At 35.5% G+C, this 25,287-nt stretch overlaps 3 protein-coding genes across 5 annotated transcripts in view; 2 read left to right on the top strand and 1 right to left on the bottom strand.

Annotated features, from left to right (window-relative positions):
• The window catches only part of LOC126724154 (hexokinase-3-like), an 84,789-nt gene extending 83,804 nt beyond the window's left edge, over positions 1-985 (top strand). The window contains exon 9 of the mRNA XM_050428504.1: positions 361-985. Coding sequence (XP_050284461.1) covers positions 361-741 — 381 coding nt within the window. The 3' untranslated portion in view covers positions 742-985. The remainder of the gene's footprint in view (positions 1-360) is intronic.
• The window catches only part of LOC126724164 (uncharacterized), a 35,432-nt gene extending 13,217 nt beyond the window's left edge, over positions 1-22,215 (top strand). Inside the window, exons 2-8 of one of the 3 annotated variants that reach the window (XM_050428529.1) lie at positions 15,308-15,466; positions 15,560-15,679; positions 16,825-17,343; positions 19,020-19,159; positions 19,257-19,377; positions 21,250-21,390; positions 21,949-22,215. In XM_050428529.1, coding sequence (XP_050284486.1) covers positions 15,377-15,466; positions 15,560-15,679; positions 16,825-17,343; positions 19,020-19,159; positions 19,257-19,377; positions 21,250-21,390; positions 21,949-22,032 — 1,215 coding nt within the window. In that variant the 5' untranslated portion in view covers positions 15,308-15,376 and the 3' untranslated portion in view covers positions 22,033-22,215. Of the gene's footprint in view, positions 1-15,253; positions 15,467-15,559; positions 15,680-16,824; positions 17,344-19,019; positions 19,160-19,256; positions 19,378-21,249; positions 21,391-21,948 lie in introns of those variants that run through there. The other 2 variants (XM_050428518.1, XM_050428532.1) reach the window with 2 other exon arrangements.
• Positions 22,216-24,208: 1,993 nt separating this feature from the next.
• On the bottom strand, positions 24,209-24,891 carry LOC126727653 (glycine-rich cell wall structural protein 1.0-like). The gene is made up of 3 exons (XM_050433595.1): positions 24,802-24,891; positions 24,412-24,733; positions 24,209-24,369 (listed from the first exon to the last, which is right to left on the bottom strand). The coding sequence occupies exons 1-3, from the start codon at positions 24,889-24,891 to the stop codon at positions 24,209-24,211; spliced, it is 573 nt and encodes a 190-aa protein (XP_050289552.1).
• Positions 24,892-25,287: the final 396 nt, after the last annotated feature.

The following is a 25,287-nucleotide window of genomic DNA, read 5'->3' as shown; positions in this document are numbered from 1 at the left end:
AATAACGATATTACATGAGCATACAATTACACGTGCCTGAACTAGGATTCCTTGATATTCAGCATATTCTTTTGCATTTATTGTTATGCTTGTAATACAGTTTAATGCCTTCTGAACACTCAATTAATGCAACAGGTTATAACTTTGTTCCCTTTTTTGTTTCAGGACACCATTGATGGCTGAGATGCATGAGGATGACTCTCCTGAGTTGACAAAGTAGCAAGAATCTTGAAAGACACATTGGAGGTAGACACATCTATTACATTCAGTTTTCCTGTTCCCTGGTTGAATGATTAACCTCAAATAAAATAAATTGGTTCTTTGATAACGTGTTTATTTGATGGGCTTTTGTCCTTTCAGATTCCTGATGTCCCTTTAAAGGTTAGAAAGCTCGTTGTAAAGGTATGCGATGTGGTGTCTCGTAGGGCAACCCGATTGGCAGCTGCTGGTATTGTAGGTATCTTGGAAAAGATCGGCCGGGATGGAAGTGGTGGGATCACGGGTGGGAGGAGTAGAAGTGATATTAAAATGAAAAGAATAGTTGTTGCAATTGAAGGGGGTTTATATACAAGCTATACAATGTTTAGGGAATACTTGCATGAAGCCATGATAGAAATATTGGGGGAAGAAGCAGCTCAACATGTCATTCTTATGGTCACAGAAGATGGATCAGGCGTCAGAGCAGCTCTCCTTGCCGCGACACATTCATCTAACCGTGTGGATAACGTACAGTTGCTATAAATATATATATATATATATATATATATATATATATATTATTCATATATATACATATAGCCCCTGTAAATGTAGAATTCATTTTCCATATCTTCTTGTATAAAGGGAAAAGGATTGTCCGTATATTTTTTTTCTTGGTGAGATTTCCATCAATTTATAATTTGATGCTGGCAATGTGAAAATGGTGTTCTTTACAAAGAATTCCTCTTCCAAATTTTTATTCCGAGTAATTCATTTCATTTCCAAATGTTCAGTAATGGGGCATTTGACATTAATAATCCACATCTGGGATGATTCTCAATTGTTGACATTTTGATCCAGTTTCAAAAGGGACATCTCAGTCTCACAACTAAGTATATAATATAGGCAAAATTATTAGGTCTCCATTGCAACATATTGAATGTTATCAACCCCAGATCACATTAAAAGAAAAAGAGATTGCGTAAGAAAGCCCATTCAAAGCTAACTTCTATATATATATATATATATATATATATATATATATATAGAAGCTTCAATGAATAGGTGGGAATTAAATTCTAACGAAGAAAAATATCTGAAAGGTATAGAGTTGTCGTACGAATATGATAGGTGACAATCGAAAATAGCAATCCTTTTCGAGGGAATAGGGCCATGCATGTTACGAATATAGTATTACTTTTGTGCAGGTCAGTCGAAGCTGGTCAATAAAGTCAATAAGATTACTCCTATCAGCTCTTAATTACTATATTGTGAAGCTCATTAGACATTTTCATCTGCCCTCTGTACCACCCTTAGGCTTCGTTTGAGAGTTTATAAGGGAAGAGAATGGAATAGAATGAAACAATCATAAGGGAATGGAAAAGAATGAAATGTATTTAAGTAAGAGAAATGAATGGAAATGAATGAAATTAAATGGAATTAAGTAACCCTAATTGGATATTTTAAAATTAAAGAATGGAAATGATTGAAAATGAATGGAATGTAAGTAATCTTGTTTGGGAGTAACATAGAGGGAATAGAATGAAATATTTTTATAATAATATTACTATTAGACTCTTATTTTATTTATTTTTTAAATGTTGAATATATAGGGGTATTTTAGGAGTTTTAGTAAAAAAATCATTAAATCTAATTTCATTCCCTCCCATTCCTCCCAATTTCAGGAGAAATGAAAATTTGAAGTTTAAAGGGAATAAAGAGGAATGAGTGTTCCCTCCTACCCATTCTATTCTTTCCCACTTAAATTCCCAAACAAGGGAATTGACTTTTCATTCCTTCCATTAAAACTCCCAAACAAGGGAAGAGAAGAATATTTTGAAATTATTCTTTTTATTCCTTTCCATTCCATTCCCTCCTCTCAAACGAGGTCTTAGGCAATGAGGTTTAAACTTTAAACCCAAACAAAATCCAGCCGTAATATAGTAATTAAGACCATGTTTGCGTTCAATAATTATTATTCCAAGCATTTCACATATGCATCATTTCTTTCAAGACATATACGAGTCTCGTACAATTTTGGAATCCACATGTTGTAAGAAAGAGGATAATATGTATTTTGTGTGACATGTATATATAACATAAGTTCGGTTAATGTATGCCTTTAGGACATACATTAATTATTAATTTTAGGAAATTTTTTTATGAAAAATTGAAAAAATTTAGTCACTTTTTCATTTTCCAATAAATAGTTTTCTAAAATGGTTTGTTAATAGCTACGCTAAGAGCATATCCTAGTAAAACCCATATAACATATCTCATTTTCTAGCTTTAAAAAAAATAATAAATAAATAAAAAAAAAAAAAAAAAAAAACTCTTTCATACGGGGTGGAATCTACAAACATAGGACTCACCCTCATATAAGATAGATGTTTTATATTCTCCTTACACTAAAGGATTGTGTTTATTACACACAAATTGAAACTGTGATTTTAAATTTAAAAATCATGACTTCAAGTCATTATTTCAGTTTAAAAATGAAATGTGCGTAAAACTATGCAACAAATATTATCCTTACACCAAATTCCACCTTGAGTATATAGTTTATACTAGTTAGAGATATTTGCATCATTGTAAGACAACTTCAATAGGTTTCAATAGGTTTCAATAGACATGTACCTCGACAATAATGTCAAACTAAATTACTGAAGTCCAAAATTTCCATTTCATCATAGTCATTTATTATGTTATCATGACCATTAAATGTTTGTAGTAAAGTGGCATCTATTTATCTTTCTTATGACGATGCTTGAGATAAGTATGGTCCAAATTTGTAGGGTTACTTAAAGCTCTTTTTGGGAGTTAACCTTATCTGGAAACCGTATAAAGAAGATGAAATTGTCATATTTTTTGTCCAATGGCATGCCTTTATTTTATTTTATTTTTTATTATACATTTAATTGCAAGGAAGAAATGGGTGAAAACCTCATTAAAAGTGTACCCCACATCACCCCAAAATTAATACTTTGATTTAATGTGGTTTAGACATTTATAATGTGTGACTGTCGTTTCTTGAGATAAACTTGAATGTTGCCTGAATTTGGGGTTCAAAGTCATGCAATATTAGTGGTGGACACGATTAAGAACCAGTAAAAATTGGTTACATCAACAATTTGTAAAAATATTGTAAAATAGTTTCTAAATGTAGCATTATCTAAAAATATTGTAAAATAGTTTCTAAATGTAGCATTATCTAACCTGTAAACAAATAATTATACTTTTTTTTGCCTTCGTGAGTCTTAAGGACCTGAAAGCTACAACCAATTGTGAAAACTCAAAGGCTGATTTTCCTCCCACTGAAATTGCCTGTGGTGGCAAATACGTCATCACCAATACTCTAAGAGTATTCTGCAGTTTCAAATGGCAAGGGAGAAGCTTCAGCTACATGGAGCTGTTTTCTTAATTAAGTCAAATATAGTAAACACCCCCAAAATTTGAGCTAACTCCAACAAACCTCGAAATCTAGGCTAATGCCAACCAAACTTCGATTGTTAACTACATTTTAGGAAAAGTCTAAGACCATATAATTTTTCACTACTTATTGTCACAATTGTGACTTGGCAGAGTATGATTGGTAAAGAAAAATAGTAGGTCTATGTGTAAGTAATAGTTAACTACTTACAATCTGCCACGTAAGAGTTGTGGCAAAAAAATTGTGAAATATTTTGTGATCCTAGAACTACTCTACATTTGATCTTTTTTCTAAAAGCAAAATAGAACTACAAACCTACAGCCACAGTATAAATAAAGGACATGTTAACATCTCTGTTTTGCACCCACCACCAGTTATACAATTACAGACAAACAAAATGAGTCATTTCAATAAAAACTTATCACCATTGTTGTTGCTTGCACTGTTTATAATTGTTACTAATTTCTCTATAAATGCAGAAGCTGTTACAATTGAAATCTATAATAACGTGACTGCTAAAAACTTGAAAGCTACAGCCGATTGTGGAAACACAAAGGTTGATTTTCCTCCCACTGAAATTGCCTATGGTGACAAATACGCCATCCATGATACTCTAAGAGTATTCTGCAGTTTCAAATGGCAAGGGGGAAGCTTCAGCAGCATGGAGATTTACAATTCTCAGTCTTACACATGCGATCCTTGTGTTTGGCGGCTTCAACCTGAGGGTCTATGTTATAATGGAACTACAGGACCTGCTATTGGTGTTTTTTGTCATAATTATGATCGTTAAATTTATGTTTTTCCATGGTGTGTTGTAATAAAGAAGATTCATCTACAATAGTGTTCTCTTTCTGGGTTTTTGAATAAAATAATCATAATATTTGGGGTATTATGAATGTATATATGTTCTTGTGAAACAACAATTTCAACAAGATTTTTATAAATATGTATGTTCGAGTTTGGATGAATCATATCACTCCGTTTGTTTCGATGGAAATTCTTGTGTAAAGATTGTTTTCCGTGTTTTTTAGTGTTTGGTAGTATAAAAAAATATGAGTAAAAGAAAAACTATTTTTGATCAACATAAATAGTATAACTTATTTTAATAGATTATTTGTACTAATATTTTTTGGAAAACAACTCTATCTCATAGTAAGTTAAAAGGGAAGTTAGAAAATTGTTTTTAGACTCATTTAAAGTTACTATCAAATATTGGAAAATGAGATAAATTTGTAGAAAATGCTTCTTAGAAAATGACTTATTTTCTAGAAAATATCATTGCTAAAACAAACAGAGCTTAGTTTAGTGGTAATAACATCATTTGTAGTACCTCACAATGGTGGCTCTAAGATTTTTTTTAAAGGATTGTCATTAAAAAAACTTAAATTATACAAAATATAACAAAAAGAGAACTTTATATATTGACAAAAAAACCCACGCAAATATATAAAGTCTTATAATTTTCTTCAACTAATTTTCTTATTTTGAAATCATTTCTCATTGCCAATGCTGCAAATTATATCTCTTTTAAAATTTTAGTTAAATAAATTTTTTCTTGGGCTTTTTCTTTTTATTTGTAAGGATGTAATAAACTGTTAAGGAGACCAAAGTAACTTAGTTGTAGCCTTAGACTATAACTCTCACTAAAAAAATTAACAAGATTATATATTTCAAAAATTTAACCGTTGAATTGCATGTTCTAGATCTTTATGTTCTTAAAACACATATCAAATTTAATGCTAATCGGATATTATTTACTATTCAATCCTTAAACTTATTTTTTATGTATAATTTTAGATCACAAAAAACTACTTGAAATTTAAACATTTGATTGGTGACATAGTTATTAATCTTTGATCTTCATGAAATTTTGAAAGTATGGAGGATATAAGAAGAAAATGTAATCCAAAGGTGGATTTGTCAAAATTCACATCCAATAAAAAAAATATTAAGTGGAGTTATAGCCTTAGTTTACAACCAAATTTGTTGCTAAATTTTATCCAAAGTTTAATCATGTTAGGCCTAAAAAGATTTAGGGTGGTCACAAATTTTTTAAAATTTATATATAATAATAATTTTTATCATACTTTGAAAGTGTGTTAAAATATATTTGTACTTAAAAAAAAAAGAAAAAAAAAAGGTGAGATTTAAAAAAAGTTGTACATAAAACTTAAAAGTTAAAAATTGATCTTATAAATGCATGCCAAATGGACACTTGGTCAATATGATTTAAGTTGTTAGCAAATATGACATTTATAGTATCATGTGACTTTGTACTATTTATTTAAAGTGACACAAAAAGAGGGCTTATCATTTGACATAAAACCTCATAGATTAAAATCCAAAATAACATAAAAATAATTAGAAAATAGTAAAGTTAATGTTCGATGTGATATGCATTATCAACTGATCTGATGAAGTGATTGTCATGTGTAGTATATATACTATACCCATTAAAAAAAATCGGTTTCATTATGTGGAATTCCTCCAAATTATTATACTAATATAAGGTAAATATTGTGATTGAAGGGAAATTATTAAGTATTTTCAGAGTGCAAAACATGATAGTTCTCTCACTCGCATGAATGGTAAATCCTAACATGAATTTAATTGACAAGATCTACTATTATGTAAGAGGGTCACTATATGAAAGATTCATAATAGAGAATATTTTCTTTGGTTGAAGCAGGGCCGGTGGCAAGTGAAGCTTAGGGGGTTCAAATGAACCCCCTGAGTTGGCAAAAAAGAAAAGAAAAGAAAAGAATATGTATAATAATTTTGTTTTAATCATTTAATATAAAATTATGAACCCCCTTACCCAAAATTTTTTAATGTTCAATTGAAATAAGCTTGAATATGATCCTCTTGACAATATTTTAGCTTTTTTAAATACGAAATGTTACACAAAAGAGAAATTAAACAATTAGTCATGGGTGTTTCTAAAAATAAAAAATAGAAAATAGACAAGGGGCATGGGACAGGGGAATGATTGGAGTGAAGATAAATGCAAATGTTAACACAACAAAATTTTAAAGAGAAATTGAAATAATAATTAAAGCTCACTTATAACTATTGGGGCAATCACAATAATAATGGAAATAACATAAAAAGAAACTGAATAATACTTCTAAATATTATTTATTTGAAGATAGAAATATAAAACACTATTTGGACTGTGGCACTCACTTTCTTTAAAGAGATTCAAGACCTTGGTTGGCTTAACCAGTGCAGTATGGTTAGAACAACCTCTGCACAAAGTGTTCAAACTCTGTATTGGGTTTAATGGATCTATTTATAGGCTTAATGGGCCTCACGAAATTATTACTCAAATTAATTTGGTTAATTAGGTCTATAATCCTAATGTAGTGGGTGTTACAAGATTAATTGCTGGACATAAATCTGATGGGCTGAAGTTACATAATTAATAGACCAGACAAGGAGTTTTTGAAGAATAAATATACTCAAACGGCTAATCCATTAAGGGTCCGCTTGGGAGTTCATAAAGGAATGGAATGGAATGGAATGAGATGGTCATAAGGGAATGGAATGAAATGTATTTAAGTAAGGGAAATGAATGGAATGAAATGGAATTAAGTAACATTGATTGGATGTTTTAAAATAAAGGAATGAAAATGAATGGAATGTAAGTAATCCTGTTTGGGAGCAACATGGAGAGAATGGAATGGAATCATTTTATGACAATATTACTATTAGACTCCTATTTTAAAATGAAGGGTTGACTATATATGGGTTGTAGGGACATGTTCCGCGACGAACCGCAGTAGGGTTGGGTTCGCGCGTGAGTGGGCCCATACAATATCATTTGTAGAGAGTGGGTTCGAAATGCTAGGCCTTGGTGACCCAGCGATAGGTCTTGTGGTGTTCATATGTGATTAAAGTGCCTTCACCCTTGGAGTCTTTCTCCTGGAGGTGGACTGGAAGCCCTTCCTTTCTGGCCAGTCTTCCCCGCCCCCTTTCTCCAGATTACTTATTTTTTTTTTTATACTAGCCTGCGTTCACTTTCTTTCGTCCACGTGTAGGGTCAACCTTTCTAAGACTGATACTTGTCCCATCAATCCAAGTCCAAAGTTGTTGGGAGTGGTTGATAAAGTTAAAGGATAAGGCTCTGTTAGGCGCAGAGCTATGCATGGGGAAGGTAGTAATGGCAGCCTTTCCTAGATATTTTAGATTTCCTTTCAAGTATGTCCCTTTACCGTTTTGCCCCTCCTCTTGGTGGATCTTTGGGTCAGCCGAGGACTGCACTGTCCTCGGCTGCTTCTCCGAGCCAATTGGGTCTTATTATTCTTGAGCTCGGGCCATGACCTTTTTCGGCTTAGGTCTTTGGACTCCCCATCAGCAAGTGGGCCTGGCCCATCAATTATTGGGCCCCACAATAGCCCCTCAAAACCCTACTGTCCGATATCCTGGTTGGAGAGGAGGGTTTTGATAATACCGAGCATTTATTATGGCTCATTTAATTCAGCCCTTGACTAACGCTGGCGACTCTTCACCTGCCCAGGGAATGTACCGGTCTGCAAGAGATTCCCCTTAATTTGCGCATGATGCTCTTATGCCGTGCCGTTTGGTTATCCGAAGCGCGTCTTTAATATCTTCCTTTTACGAGACTTCCCAAATTCAACGGTTTTTGATGGCGTGGGGGAATGAAACGGACGCATTCATGTTTGCAGATTTCCTTGGAGATCTGAACACATTAAGTACTCTCCTCTTCGTCCCCTATATAAAGAGAATAAACAAGAGTTGTTTCTCCCACATATGAATCCCTTTAACCCCACCAAAATTTGAAAACCTCAGATTCCTTCCTGAGTTTACTTTTACTCTCCGGTCATACTTTAACCTGAAATATATTCTCCATAGAAATAAGCAATGAAAAAACCATTCCCCTCCCAAAAACACCGTGTTCTAATGAAGCTCGAAATGGCTCGGTCAGGACAAGGATGGCGGAGACTCAAAATTTGTCTCGCCTTTCTTTCAGCCAAAATCCGAAGCAGGGACTCGTCACGTCACACTTTCGGCGTGACTGAGCCAAGGACACACATCGTCATTACTACCCGCTCTCTCATGAGCATACCTAATATGGCCCCAGTGTGTTAGGAGTCAAGACTGGGGCAGGGACTAAGTGCCCTTGCTTCTTCCTCTCTTCGTTCACTGGCGCCTCCTTCTGCCTCTCTTTCTTCCTTCTCATCTTTTCCCTCTTCTTCTCCTCCTTCTTTTACTCATGTCCTCCATCTTCCTCATTCATCTCCTCCATCTTCTGCTCATGTCCTCCATCTTCCTCATTCATCTCCTCCATCTTCTTCTTCCTTGTCCTTCATTTTCTTCTTCCTTCTCCTTCAACTTTTCCTAAAGAAAGTTCTTCTCGCAATATAAGCAATGCTGAGGCAGAGATTGGAGAGACTTTGAAGACGAGTTTAAAAGAGACCTGACTGTTTACTTATCTGTATTGCAAATATTATTGTTGCTTCGGCAGTTTACCTTTTGTATAGGCTTGTTTAAGCCCCTCTTTGTACGTTGTAATAATTTTCCATATTAATAAAAATTGTTGTTATTTTACCTCGCATGTTTTGTTTCTATGTTTTTACTAGTTTACAAGCGCTGCTCGGCACAATAATATAGCATTTGAATCAATGACAACTAAGGCCGAAATACTTGCTAATAAAAAGATGTCACCATAACTTTAATAGCATTATTTGACACAGTAATGCCTAACTGTGAATAACGATACTTACCCAAAACAATGCCGACATTAGAACTGGATGCTCTATGCGGTGTAGGATATAATCATCCGAAGACATATTTCCCGCAAAAATGAACAACCCCCGTAGGCTACCAAATAGTGGGGTGTCTTGCCATCATCCTAACACTTTTATCGGCCTCAACACTTCAAAGTATTTGAGCCGAGGGCTTTCCCCATTCGAGTAGTGGGCGTCCCAATAGGTTTGAGTCCGAGGACTTCACAACGCCTTGGTTCTGTCTAAAACCTAGTTTTGTCACCCAGGTAGTTGGTTTCCCCGTAGACTTGAGTCCGAGGACTTCACAACGCCTTGGTTCTGTCCAAAACCTAGTTTTGTCACCTAGGAAGTTGGTTTCCCCATAGGCTTGAGTCCAAAGGCTGTAGTTCAGTTTCTCCCTTTCCTTAGGTATTTCGCGACGTGCCGAGCAGGAGGTTGTCCTCGGCGACGGTTATTCCTCAGCGTGGGCCATTGTCCTTGGGCCCCCATGCAGAACGGGCCTGGGCCGCGAATTCACTAGGCCCACGACTTAAAGGGTATGTATGTAGTTTTTGGTCACGCAGTACTTTTTGGCGTCCCAATGTTCGAGGTGCACCTTCCCGAGACTCCTTTAATCCCATGGTTGCAGGTGGCGTTGGAGATTGAGCCAGAGCCATCTTGTCTGTAGTGTTCCTTGGGACGCTGCGCGAATTAAATGCCACCACCTTATCTCTTTAAATAAATAGGAGAGAAAGTTGCTTCACCTACGCACCAATTCTTCAGTTTCCTCCCAAATCACAACTCCCATATCTAGTGATATCCCCCCTTAGCATAGCATGTTTGAGGCGAGGGTTGGGGAGAAGAAACTCTCTCCGCCACAGAGGCGCCATGTCCTCCTGAGACTCAGAATAATGAGGTACGGGCAAGGGAAGCATAAATTTAAGAGAATACTCCACTTCGACAGAGGCGAAAGGGTGTTTCTCCCTCTTCTAGTCAAAATCCGAAGCAGGTTCTGTTCATGCCAGAATTTTGGTGTGTCAGAAGAAAGATTCTCCGCCATCAGCGTCTCTGCCCTGTCGCAGGCAAATTTTTGGTGAAGGCTTCTCAACTTCCGGCTCCCTGCACCTTTCCTTCAGCGGTGTGAGGCTCAAGTTGGGTTTTCTCTCTGCACCTTTTCTTCGACAGTGCAAGCCCTAAGCTGGGTTCTTTTACTGCCTGAACTATGGGCATGTAAAAGCATTGAAGAAGAGCAAGGTCTTGAGGCAGTAGCCAACCTCTTTTCTTTGTTGCCTCCTTGACTTTATCTTATTCTCTTGTATCTTTCTTTTCAATTACGTAGTGAGCTCTGACATAAGCTGATTCCAGCTTATCAATGTACGCTGTACTATTTCTTTGTTTTAGTAAAAAGGGAAATTTATTTTACTTGTTTTGAATACTATTCTTTTAGCAACACCACTTTGTGAATGGGTGTGCTCCATGTGTTTGTTTCTCCTCGGCGATATTTAAAGCAAGAACCCGTGAAATACAATCCAACTAATTCTAATTTGCTGACACTACCAGGCACAATAATAACAATTCATAGTAAGTTGAACTTAGGAAACTAACCGAGATAATGGTTGAACGTTCTGTAATAAGTGCGAGAATACTGTCCGAGAACGACAAATTCTAAATAATTCATCCAAGGGGATGACCGAGCATTGAATGACTTCGCTTATGCTTTTGGAAACATGTTGCACCATTCCGTACTAGTCCCTTTGGTGTTGAGGATCCGAGGGCAAACTAGAGAATCCATGTAGTTCAAGAATTAACCTAATTGTTAATGGAGAGCTTTCCTCGGGGAGATTCTAAGGTCCATGTAACGTAGTTTTTCCTTTTAAATAGTTGGTTTCCCCAGAGGCTTGGGTCCGAAGACCATACAAGGCTTTGGTTCTGTCCAAAACTTGTATTTCTCTTTGTAAGTAGTTGGTTTCCCCAGAGGCTTGGGTCCGAGGACCATACAAGGCCTTGGTTCTGTCCAAAACTTGTATTCTCTTTTTAAGTAGTTGGTTTCCCCAGAGGCTTGGGTCCGAGGACCATACAAGGCCTTGGTTCTGTCCAAAACTTGTATTTCTCTTTGTAAGTAGTTGGTTTCCCCAGAGGCTTGGGTCCGAGGACCATACAAGGCCTTGGTTCTGTCCAAAACTTGTATTCTCTTTTTAAGTAGTTGGTTTCCCCAGAGGCTTGGGTCCGAGGACCATACAAGGCCTTGGTTCTGTCCAAAACTTATATTCTCTTTTTAAGTAGTTGGTTTCCCCAGAGGCTTGGGTCCGAGGACCATACAAGGCCTTGGTTCTGTCCAAAACTTGTATTTCTCTTTGTAAGTAGTTGGTTTCCCCAGAGGCTTGGGTCCGAGGACCATACAAGGTCTTGGTTCTGTCCAAAACTTGTATTTCTCTTTGTAAGTAGTTGATTTCCCCAGAGGCTTGGGTCCGAGGACCATACAAGGCCTTGGTTCTGTCCAAAACTTGTATTCTCTTTTTAAGTAGTTGGTTTCCCCAGAGGCTTGGGTCCGAGGACCATACAAGGCCTTGGTTCTGTCCAAAACTTGTATTTCTCTTTGTAAGTAGTTGGTTTCCCCAGAGGCTTGAGTCCGAGGACCATACAAGGCCTTGGTTCTGTCCAAAACTTGTATTTCTCTTTGTAAGTAGTTGGTTTCCCCAGAGGCTTGGGTCTGAGGACCATACAAGGCCTTGGTTCTGTCCAAAACTTGTATTCTCTTTTTAAGTAGTTGGTTTCCCCAGAGGCTTGGGTCCGAGGACTATACAAGGCCTTGGTTCTGTCCAAAACTTGTCTTCTCTTTTTTTTTTTTTTTTTTTTTTCCGAAGGTAAGCTCCTCGAACAAGGTGGGGGAAGCTAGCTTGATGTTTGAAGCCCCTAGACTTGTCCATGCCATTGACACCGCGAGGCGTAGCCCCTAGTGGGAACTTATGTTGGAATAACAACAAGGTGTCGTCGGTCATAAAGGCATCCTTGTAGACCCTTGTTCGACAGAAGCTCAACTCCTCCGCCGCTCGAGCCAACGCACAAGCCTTCCCCACAGACGGCGCCAATTGTAGGGACACGTTCCGCGACGAACCGCAGTAGGGTTGGGTTCACGCGTGAGTGGGCCCATACAATATCATTTGTAGAGAGTGAGTTCGAAAGGCTAGGCCTTGGTGACCTAGCGGTGGGTCTTGTGGTGTTCATATGTGATTAAAGTGCCTTCACCCTTGGAGTCTTTCTCCTGGAGGTGGACTGGAAGCCCTTCCTTTCTGGCCAGTCTTTCCCGCCCCCTTTCTCCAGATTACTTATTTTTTTCTTTTATACTAGCCTGCGTTCACTTTCCTTCGTCCACGTGTAGGGTCAACCTTTCCAAGACTGATACTTGTCCCATCAGTCCAAGTCCAAAGTTGTTGGGAGTGGTTGATAAAGCTAAAGGATAAGGCTCTGTTAGGCGCAGAGCTATGCATGGGGAAGGTAGTAAGGGCAGCCTTTCCTAGATATTTTAGATTTCCTTTCAAGTATGTCCCTTTACCATTTTGCCCCTCCTCTTGATGGATCTTTGGGTCAGCCGAGGACTGCACTGTCCTCGGCTGCTTCTCCGGGCCAATTGGGCCTTATTATTCTTGAGCTCGGGCCATGACATTTTTCGGCTTAGATCTTTGGACTCCCCATCAACAAGTGGGTCTGGCCCATCAATTATTGGGCCCCACAAGGGTATTTTAGGAGTTTTAGTAAAAAAATCATTAAATCTTATTCTATTCCCTCCCATTCCTCCCAATTTCGGGGGAATGAAAATTTGAGGTTTTAATGGAATAGAGAGGAATGAGTGTTCCCTCCTACCCATTCCATTTCCTCTCACTTGAACTCCCAAACAAGGAAATGGACTTTCCATTCCCTCCATTAAAACTCTCAAACAAGAGAAGGGAAGAATATTATAAAATTATTTTGTCTTTCCATTCCATTCTCTCCTCCCAAGCGGAGCCTAAGTGGGTGAATGGCTTTTCATTTTCCATAATAAAAGGTCATTTACTCACTAATGAATATGAAAATTTATTCTTAATGTATTTTGCCCAATATTTGAAGCAATACATAATCAGCACATTAATTACCGCAATTAAAAAAAATAAAAGAGTCTCTCTCCTTTTCAATGTGGGAGTAAACATTCCACTAACTTCTTATCTTCTATATTAACTCCCACGTCTTTACAATTATATTTATGTTGTAATATAAACCATTTTAATTAAATAACATTAAAATGCTCCAACAATAACAACAATGATTAATATGTTTATTGTATTTAGAAACAATAGATAATTTCTAAAATTTAATCTTAGGATCCGTTTAGATACCGCTTATTTTGCTGAAAATTAAAAATTGAAAACTGAAAACATTGTAGCAAAATAATTTTTAAATGTATGAATAGTGCCGTGAGACCTATTATTAATGAAAGTTTTGTTGAAAAAAGATGTTTATAGGTCCTATGAATAGTGCACAAGATCCACTAGAAAGCATTGAAACACGCTTTTCAATGAAAAAAAAAGGCATGAAACACCAAACGCCAAAACGCAGGAATAGAAACGCTATCCAAACAGGTATTTAGTAACAATAATTAATATGTTTATTGTATTAAGAAATAATATATCAAATGAATTTATAGTTTATCTTTTGTTCTCTTTCCAGCACTATGGACAAATTTGTATTAAAAAAACCACATAAACTGCAAAATCTATTTCTTACTCAAGATACATCTTCTTAGTTCTTACTGACCCTCCTAGATTAATGATATTGGTTAAGACATGACATGGGTGAAAAAAATATTTATTATTATTATTTTAAAAAAATTACAAAACAAGTATGAATAACCTTATTAGCCCTAATTTAAAACTATCTAATAAATTCTACATATCCATCCTCCTAATTAAAAATATATAAATTTTTGACGCAATTAAACAAAGAACAAAGTTTATCTCCAAACTAGTTTAGAGAGAAACTCTTCAAACTTCTCATATATTTCTTTTTTGGGTGTGAATTTTGAAAATCTAATCGTTTAATTTCATGTTCCTTATATTCTAAACATGTATATCAAATTTCGCTCAGATTGAATATTATTTACTATTTGATCAATTAATTTTTTTTTAAAATATACAACTTTAGATTATAAAAACTTGAAATTATAAAATTTATTTGATGACATAACAATTGATTTTTGATTTTCTTGAAATTTTGTAAGCATTAAGGATGTAATAAGAACATGCAATCTAACGGTTAGATTTTCAAAATTCACACTCAATATAAATATATATGATGAGTTTGTAGGGGTTCTCTCCAAACTAGTTAGGAGAGAAACCCTACAAACTAGTTAGGAGAGAAAACCTACAAACTAGTTTGGAGAGAAACTCGACTCTCAAAAAAAAAAAAAAAAAAGTTTGGAGAGAAACTTTGTTCTTAAACAAATAGTAGTTGTTAAACAAAAAGGTGGTTTGACAGAAATTTAAGTTGCCTACCTGTGATTTGAAATTTAACACTTTACCTACTTGAGGTTGGATTGAAATTTAAGTTGCCTATCTGTGGTTTGAAATTTGACACTTTACCCACTTGAGGTTCGATTGAGATTTAAGTTGCCTCACAGTGGTTTGAAATCCTATAATGCAATTATTCCGTTGGATTTTTTTTTTTTATCTTGCATTTTTATGTTTTTAGAGAAGAGATGCATAAAAGTGGAATAAAACTACATATTTAACCATATTTTTAACAAAAGTAGGTTACATAACTTTCATTAAGCTAATCTTGTATGGGTAAAATGTCAAATTTAATCCTCATGTTATCATCAGGCAACTTTAACAAAACCACGCGTGGGTGGTGGGTTGTAATTTGAAGAAAAAAAAAAGGGGGTTCCATCTCGAACTGAATAGCACATAAACCCTCGAAGGTTGGAACAAACACTCTTAAGAAAAACGTTCGAACTATTCTACTTCTCTCTCTGTCTGTCTCTCTGAATATGGGGACAGAGAACAAATCGAAGTCACACACGAACGACAACAGAGGCAACAACAGCAGGAAGAGAAAGCCGCGCTATCTTCCCCACAATGTCTCTCTCTCTCTTCTTATAGTATTGTTTTTGTTGTGAGCTTGGTTATTCATCATGTACATGGTTTTTTTTTTTTTTTTTTTTGTGTTACAGAAGGCAGTCAAGAAGAAGGGTTCATACCCATTAAGGCCAGGAGTACAAGGATTCTTTATCACCTGTGATGGTGGCCGAGAACGCCAGGCCTCTCATGAAGCCATTAACGTTATTGACTCTGTATGTCTCTGTGTTTTCTATTATTTTGTTTGTTGGAATTAATTTTTTGGTTTTTGCTCATGAAATTGCCTTATGGGTATATGTTTATTGTTGTTAAAGTCTATTTCTTTATGCTTTCCTTTTCTGGGTTCTCAATAATTAACTTACATCATGTTTCTTTAGTATTGACAGAAGTTTGGGGTTGAATTAGAATGACATTTAGTAAAATTACTGTCTGTTGTGTGACATTTTTTTTATTTTTAAAAAGTTAAAATAAGTGTGTGAAAGGAAAAAGAAAATGGAAATTTTTGCCTAATTAGGTTGGAGATTTGGGAAAAGTATGGTTTTGCTTGTTTTCTGTTGGATAGATGGATAAATAATTTGAATAATTAGTTGAAATGCAAGTGGAATCTGGCTGAGTATTTGAAAGAATGAAAAAAAGAGAAGGGTTTTCAAGGTCAAATTGTTTATTTGTGATATGGGGAAAAATTGGGTTGTGGGTGCTTAGAAATGATTTCATTGGAAAGTTGTGACTCAAAGGACAATAATGATATGCATTTAATCTTTGAGGATTTCACATTCTCCCTATTCAAAGATAATTTCTATGATATTTCCTTTTTTTTTTAAGTAAAAAATTAGGGAAAGGAATATTGTTTATGTTTTCTTAAGGGTTATTTCTTCTTCATTTTTAATAATCTACCAATATTCAATTCAAACATAGTGTTGATGCTTGTTCAATTCGAATTCAACAGCATTTGTTGTCTCTTTATGCTCCTTCTATGGTAGTTGTGATTATAGTGATGTGATTGTATGGGTCTTGTGCTTCACTTCTAGTTCCAACTTGATTTTCAAAGTTCTGTTGCCTGGTTTTCATTGAAGTTTGGTCAGACATAGATAGAACCTGTATAAGCTTTATTGTAACTATGTGTGTAAGCGGAAGTGTTTCCATGTGACACTGTTGTTTATGAAGTTTGACAAAATATATAGAGAACCTTGGAATGAGCTTTATATTATGTTTTGTGTGTGTGTGTGTGTGTGTGATATTTTTATTCTTGGATGCAGAAAAATACAAAATTCTGAACATTATGTTCCCCTTATCAATGAGGTGGAGTTAAGTTAGCTACTCTAAAGCTGGTTGATTTGTTTTTTTTTCCATTTCCTTTCAGTTTTATGAAGAGCTAGTCCATGGGAAGGATTTGGCTGTGAAGCTTGCTGAGTTACCTAATAAACCTTCAAATAAGAAGATAAAGTTCTCATATTCTGACTCTTCTGGTAGCGATGATGATGAGGAGGAGGAGGAGGAGGAGGACAATAAATCAGATGCTCGTGGGGATGATACTGCTAGTCATAAAGATGCGATAAATCAGGAGTCCAATCCTCAAGGTGCAATAAATCAGGAGTCTGATCCTCATACAAAAGATGATGTGAACCATGGAAATCAGACTGAAGAAAAAGATAATGATAATGATGGGGATGGTAAAAATGATGAGAATCAACCGGATAATGATAATAATGGGGATGGTAAGAATCATGAGAATCAACCAAAAGAAACTGAGGAGCCTCCAGCAAAGAAACAATGTGTAGAAACAGTTGCACCGAAATCTGTGATCCATGCAAAAGTGGAGGAGAAGTCCATTGATAAACTAATTGAGGCTGAACTGGAAGAATTGGGAGATAAGAACAAGGTGAGTTAGCTAGAGCTGCTAAACTTTCTGGCTTCCTTTGTTCTATTTTATTTTAACTGTATCAGATTTGAAGGCCAAACCTGAATATGTCAGAAATTGTTCTCAAGTTTCTATCTCCCCAAATTTTTTTTTTTTGAATATTTTTGTTCTCCTTGTGCATTTTCCTGGCCCTTCTTCTAATTGTTGTTATTTTATCTTATTAACTTCTGTTCAAATACTTTTATCTCTCCCCTGCCTCTGTAATATTGTGACTATTGTACTTTAACAGAGTTGAGGTTTCAATTATCAAGATGAAATCCTTGTTTTCGAGAGCTTTATTTGAGTGGTGCCACACTCTTGGAACATGTGATATGTGTTCTGTGGTAGATTTTGTAGATTCTCTTTTATATTGTGACTTTATTTTAATGTGGTTTTTTTTAGGAGAACTGTGCGTATAATCTTAGAGTTTATTATTTGTCAAAAAAATATTTTGGCTAATTCTAGAGTTCTTTATGATTCAAATATGATATGTGGGCAGTAATATTTCTATCTAGACTATGCTAATAATTTTTGGTTGCTGATGCATCTAGTCATTTCTTCTAGCAATTTGGTAAGGTTTGCTACTGTTATGTTATGATGTCTTGTGTGTTGTTTCCAAGCTCTCTCTGGACTAAAATTTTCAATTTAATGCCACTGTGTTCATCTAAATTGTATTATACAAATTCTTCTTGTATCACATTTTAGCTTCGTTTTTTTAAAGAGCATTGCAGCCTCATTTTCAAATGGATCAATTTGATACGATCAAGTTTGATTCCAATTTACATTGGCCTTTGAATTGAAGAATTCTTTGATATTCTGATGTATTTATAACTTCTAAAATAATTAATGTGAGAAATTGTTATTATTGATTCTGCCCTTGCTCATATTTATCATGGACGGCTCAGAATGAAATTCTTTCACTGATGGTAGTCACACCACAATCAACCGTTATTGAAGGTGGTTTATATCAATCCTTTGTCCCGTTCACATAGACAAACTCACTGAGGGAAGAGAACGTCAATGAGTGAAATAAAAAAATTGATGCCGCAACCCCAGTGACAACTGTACTTCCTTTAATCAAACTGTTAGTTCCAGTCCTTGAAACCCTATAGCACCTTTTGAGTCTGAATGAAAGGGAGATATATATCTTTTTTCACAACTATTGAGTTGGTATACTGTAGTTATTGTACAATATAAGTGGTGTCAATGATGGGTCCACGTGAAATTGATTCTGCACCAATCACACCTTGCCACCTCTATAAGTTGTGAAATTTGTTGTCTCTAGAATTGCTCTATGATTTATCTTAAACTGATGTTATGTCAAATATTTGAAATTGAAAATAATGATAGAGTGACTTGTTATCGTCAGTCACCAATTTTCTTAATCATTTAGTTGAATAACAAGTACTTCATGACTCATTGACATTTTACAACAGCTGAAAGTGCAAAATTATCAGTTATTCCCATTTAGTTGGGCAGTGGATGCATCTTTTTTATATACATCGCCCTTCTAAGGGTCCTCATATCGTGAAGAGTTCACCATATGTTCACTGCCCTTGCTGTTGGTGGCATATTTGCTTTTGTCATTTCATTCTGACTCAAAAACTTGTGTGTGCCTTTAGTATTTTTTCTTGAGCTGACGGTAGATTGTTATACAGAGGCGCTTTTTCAAGCTTGATACATCTTGTAATGGTGTTGTCTTTATTCAAATGCGGAAGAGAGATGGAGAACCCAGCCCCATAAATATTGTGCAGCACATGATGACATCTCTTGCATCAACAAGGAAACACATGTCGAGGTTCATAAATTGCTTTTCAGTCAAATCATAAAAAGGACATAGACAGAAGAAATGTTATATTGGTGCTGGCAAGCTAACATTTTTTTTTCTTGTATAGGTTCATCTTAAGGATATTACCTATTGAAGTGGCCTGCTATGCTTCCGAGGAAGAAATTTCAAGAGCAATCAAACCTCTTGTTGCAGAATATTTTCCAGTGGAGACTCAAAACCCACAAAAGGTAATACTATTAATCAACTTTACCATTTTGTATCGTATCTTTTCTGATAAACCGATTCTAAATTATTCAAAGCTGCCTAAGTGATAGTTTCCCTTGAAACACCCTATTGGACATATAATCAACATTGTTAACTAAGAATCTAAATTATATTTTTCCATCAACACTCTTTTACTTCCCAAAAGTGGCAAAATCGATCCTTTCTGCAGACAGCATTAATAGGATAAACTCATCAGAGGTCCATTTTTTTTTTATAACTTTTTTCTAGTTTTTGTCAGTAATGGTTCAAGTTGGTTTTAGTTATTTGACTTTGAACTTAGAAAACGTAATATGGTGAAAAAAACAATTTTCAATAGGAGATCTCAGATTTTATCAATAAATTGAAGTGAATCAAGTTTGATTTTTCAAGATCTTTATTTTATTGGATGTCATCAGAAGGATGTAGAATTTCCAATTTGTTAGAAATTTTGAACTTATTGTATGTTTTATTCTTCTTTGGGGGACATTTGGGTACATAGCCTGTGTACTTGAGTCATCCTGTTGAATTTTTGTATACTTCCTTAGTTGATTAATACAATTATTGTTACTTTTGGGTTATATGCTTTTCATCTTACTAAATCTGTTATTTATCCCCACAAAAAAGAAAAAAAGAAAAAAAGAAAAGAAAAAAAAAAAAAAGACTGAAGTGAAACTGGCCGCAGTCCAAGCATAACAATGATGCACATGACTAGAAACCCACCTAACCCTAATCATAGTGCTAGAATCAGCTCATTGTGGGTTTGATTTGAAGATGAAGTGTATTCGAGCATATCATGATATTTATATTCAGTGAAGTCATGACTGAAGGTCAAATTATAGATGCAGGGTACCTGAATTGAATTGAGGTTAATTATAGAATAGTCAAATGCTCTGTCAAGAATCCAGTCATGGGAAATGAAATGGGCCAGAAATTTGGGCAAAGATATTGCAAATTTCATATCTGAAGGGAAGGAATTTAAATAACTGAATACATGGACAAAGGGTTTAGCAGTTTGTGCTGACTTGAGTTTAGAAATTTACAAAATTCACAACTGATGACCTTGATTTATGTGGTTTTCAAACTTATTAGTTAATTGTTAGCTAGCGGATGGTATGTACCAATGCATGTTTTAAGTTTTTATTCCATTTTGATATGCACATCACCTCTTTTTTCACGTTTGGTGGACTGTTATGGTCTGAGATTGGTGCATGCTGTAATCTAGTAGTACACGTTTCTGAAAATAAGAATGACCAACTCAACATCAATCTGGATCTTGACCTTCCATTGGATTTATTCCCTGTGGTAGACTATATATATGCGCAAATATGGTCATTGTATTTTAGGCATGTGTCTGAGAGAGAGAGAGTCCAGGATGATGTGATGATATCCACTTTTATTTCTGTGTTTGATTTTTTTTTTTTGGCGGTTTGGGGGGACACCGGGGTGGAGGGGGGGGGGGGGGGGTGTGTTTGGATGGGTGTTAAAGGGTTCAAAGTTCCAAATCCTTATTTTTTAAGTTGGGACTCAAGCAAAATACCTAATGCAAATTGATGACCTTAATCTAATTTTGCATTCATCAGCTTTGAATTTTGGAGGTATGTAATTGGGTTAAGATCTTATTTAATTCTGACCAGTTCTCTTCCCTGTCCCACTTTTTCTTTTCATATTCCCAGCACTGTAGGAAACAAAATGAACTAAAAAAATTGAAGTATAGAACCACCAGGTTTTGTATGCTATTTGATTGGGTCCCTATATAAAATCTGTGCAAACTGCATACCTTGGCTACCGTGTTCATCACAATCTAAAATCTTATGACATACTGAGATGGAGTTTGACTTTTCTAAACTTCTGTGCAGTTTGCAGTATTATATGAAGCCCGTGCAAATAGTGGTATTGACCGGATGAAGATCATAAATGCAGTTGCAAAATCCATCCCTGGACCGCATAAAGTTGATCTTAAAAATCCTGATAAATCCATTGTAGTTGAAATTGTCAAGGTAAGAATGTTCTTTTTCTTTTGCTAAAAAAGAACTTGAATTTTCATGCTTTCTTGTTCATCTTTTAGACCATCTTTGGCTAACCTTTGGTCTCTTATTGGGTTGAGTTTGAATCTTGTTTTGTTGATCCGGTACCATGGTTAAATAACTTAAAACTCTATCAGCAAGAGTTTCAGAGAACTTTGGAATTTTGACTTTCATAATTATTTTTTGAACTTTTACTAATGGCTATAGGTGTTGCATTGCATCAAACAAATCCAACTTTCATGTCTTGATTGTGATACTACTCTGTTTTATCTTTTCGCTTTGTTTCTTTTATTTACTTTTTCTTCCATGTACCCTGAAGTTTTTTGTAATGGTTTAGAGGTTATGCTTGTTGAAACTGTTTTACTAATGTTAGCTAATTCTCTATCAAAGCATTAGCTTTCATGCATTTCAATTTCGAATAAAGCAGCAACTCATGTGAAAGGACTGAAGTTTTACTTGTTGCTAGATGTCTGTTATTTGATGAACCTTTCTTGACTATGATAAATCTTTTGTTTTTTTCAATGTTGTCAGACTGTGTGCTTGATTGGGGTCGTTGAAAAGTACAAGGAACTGGCTAAGTACAACATAAGGCAGCTTACATCATCCCAACCATAGCCATGTCAACCTTTTTTCATTTTTTTTGGGTAATTGGAACTGCTGACATTTGATATGTAGGTTTTCCATCTTGTATTGTAGGATGGAGTATTTAACAAGTGGGGTGACAGCGAGTTTAAACCACAAATAATCTCATTTGAAGAATAATATGTCATAATGAAAATTTTGCGAAGTTTAGATGCCTGCTGCATTCTTCCTTTGTTCTCTCTCTCTCAAATAACGATGTCTGATACGGCTAATCCAAATGAACTAGTTTGTTGGTCATAGCACATTTTGAAATGCTAAGAACCATGACCATGCAAATTGTAAGAATCATACTCAAATTTTACAAATTCTTCACAATCCAGTAGCAAGTTTATATTGATGAATCCTGCAGGTGCAAGTTTTATTGGTTGTCCAATTATGAGTAACCAGGTGATAAATAACGTGTATGCAACTCGTATATACTCCAATTTTAGATGTGCTAACTTCATTCTATATGTACTCTTTTTCTCTCTTTTTTTTTAATTTTTTTTAATTTTAAATATATGTTATTAGATGTGTACTCTAATTTTCGATTGACCAATTTAGTAAATATTTATTTTGATGGTATTTGTATATGAAAATATTAAATATAAAATTTGATAATTATGATAGTTATTAATAGTTATTTATTAAGATTGCTTTTTTATTTTTTTTGGGGGGGGGGGTGGTTATAGATTTTTTATTTAAAAATTTTAATAATAGATATTCATCATAATAATTACTAGGTATATATTATCATTTACGATAATTATACACAATGGTCTTGATAATTTATATGGTTTTTTTAATTTAAAAAAAGATTTATATTAAAAAACAACTTATTTGGAATATGACATTCCCACTCAAGTAGTCAAGTTTTTTTTTTTTTTTGAGAAACCAAGTAGTCAAGTTTAGTTGCTTTAGTAACAACTGAAACAAAAAATCAACAAAACATAAAAAGAAAATTTAATAATACATGCATTAAAAAAATATAAAAAATAATTATGCTATTAAGTAAGTCACAATAACTAAATATTTGTGAGGTCATTCAAACAATATGTTCATATATTGAATTATATAAATCATAATAATTCATATTTCCTCTAGTTTTAATGACATATAGTATAACTACTACATAATGGGTATTATACATGAACTATAAAGACAATGTTTTACAAAATATTTTCATATGAACATATAATGTTCTCGCACGTTGCGTGATACATCCGCTAGTTAATCATAATCGCATGTGATCAACCCGTATTGTGAGAATAATTAATGGGATGCTCTATGAACTTGTAAAAGGGGCCAGCCTCGTGACCTTGGGGCAGGATAGAATTGGTAACATAAAATACCCACATTTCCATATATGGGTAGACTCTGTGATTTACTAATATGGTGCAATTGTAATAAATGTAGTGCGCCATGACTTTGCGAAAGGGGTACCTTATAACCTTGAAAAAATGGGCACAGTAGGCTTACGAGTTTTTTTTTTTTTTTTTTTGAGAGGCTTGCGAATTTCGAGTTAAGACTTGAGACTTAAAATACCATAACCTTGATATGTGAATAGATTGTGTGATGTACTTACCGTATGTTATGCAATAATAACTAGTGAAAAGCCCATGACCTTGTAAAAGCGACACAACAAAAATTGAAAGATTTATCATACTCTCGCATGTATGTATGGGTAGATTGTGTCATGCACTTACGTATAGCATCGGCATTTGATATGATCATATTCATAACTAATAGCACACCCTAGGACCTTGTAAAAGGGGTATACTTTATGGCCTTTGTATTAATTTGACTACCTAGTGTGATCCCTAAGAAAATGAAAATTAGTATAAGATTTTGGAATGATATTTAAAGCATACAACATTTTATAAAGGATTAAACAAAGATATCGTTGTCAAGGAAGCAATATATAAGGGGTTAGCTTCCAACGTTATCATGCAAGCTTAAGGACAAATTTTCTAGTAATTAGAGTTGAACTGCTAGAAATGGGAACCTTTGGACACTTGAGGCCAATGCCTCAAAAGATTTATGCGATAGCATTTTGCCTTATAGCCACTATCGTGGTAGCTGATAGGCCTTACATTTATGCTTCAACACTACCAACTCATGACCAAAAACCTAATTCCCCAAGTCATTATAATCCACCTCCTCCTCGTGTTTATAAATCACCACTACTCTCACCATCCCCTCCACCACCGTCATCTCCATCACCACCTCCAGCAAAATCTCCATCCCCTCCACCTCCATTGCCAAAATCTCCACCACTGCCCTCACGACCACCTCCATCATCAAAATCTCCACCACCACCCTCACTAACACCTCCACCACCAAAATCTCCACCACCACCACCCTCACTATCACCTCCACCACCACCACCTTCACCATTCCTTCCACCTCCAATGCTAAAATCTCCACCACCACCCTCACTAACACCTCCACCGCCAAAATCTCCATTACCACCACCATCATCCTCACTATCACCTCCACCACCAAAATCTCCACCACCACCTCCAGTGCCAAAATCTCCCCCACCACCCTCACTATCACCTCCACCACCAAGATCTCCATCACCTCCACCGCCAAAATCTTCACCACCACCCTCACTATCACCACCACCACCATCTCCATCACCTCCACCGCCACTATCTCCATCATGTGCATTGCCAAAATCTCCAGCACCACCCTCACCATCCCCTCCACCACCTCAATCTCCATCACATCCACCGCCAAAATCTCCACCATCTCTATTACCTCATATTCCAGTAATACCACCATTGCCTCAACTGCCACCATTTCGATTTCCTCCTTTGCTACCATCTCGACCCCTTCTGCTGCCACCATCTTGATCACCTCCACCTCCCAAAATTTGACAAAGCACCATCATCACCATCACCCTAACCATCTCATCCACCTCCTTATCACAAGTCTCCTCCTCCACCATCTCCCTTGCCACCACCTCCTCCAATATACCACTATTAGTTTCCACGTGCACCTCCCCATAGTCACCACATCTGTACTACTACAAATCCTTACCCTTTACCACCATCGTCATCACCTCCTCCGTCCTCCCTACTATTGTCTCCAAATGTTTAGTAAGCTTAAGGTCATCTCTTGTGTCAATTTGAATTTCTTTTAAGAATAAATGCTTCGCTCTGGATGTCAAGCGTGGCATAAGTTTGTTAGTTTTGTATTTTTAAGAATATATCCTTCATGAATAATGAGGGTCTTTGGTAGGGA

The sequence above is a fragment of the Quercus robur genome, chromosome 1, assembly GCF_932294415.1.
Source record: "Quercus robur chromosome 1, dhQueRobu3.1, whole genome shotgun sequence".
Classification (NCBI taxonomy): Eukaryota; Viridiplantae; Streptophyta; class Magnoliopsida; order Fagales; family Fagaceae; genus Quercus; species Quercus robur.
Note: the sequence above shows the minus strand (reverse complement) of the source record. Positions and strands in the feature narration are given on the sequence as shown.

Bases quoted from the DNA above. Each gene is read 5' to 3' on its own strand.
- LOC126727653 (XM_050433595.1), bottom strand. From the start codon at position 24,891: ATGGTGGCAGCAGAAGGGGTCGAGATGGTAGCAAAGGAGGAAATCGAA. The intron at 24,734-24,801 runs GTAATAGAGATG...GGGGATGGTGAG, and splicing joins TGGTATTACTGGAATATGAG to GGTGGTGCTGGAGATTTTGG. The intron at 24,370-24,411 runs GTGATAGTGAGG...TTGGTGGTGGAG, and splicing joins TGAAGGTGGTGGTGGTGGAG to GTGTTAGTGAGGGTGGTGGT.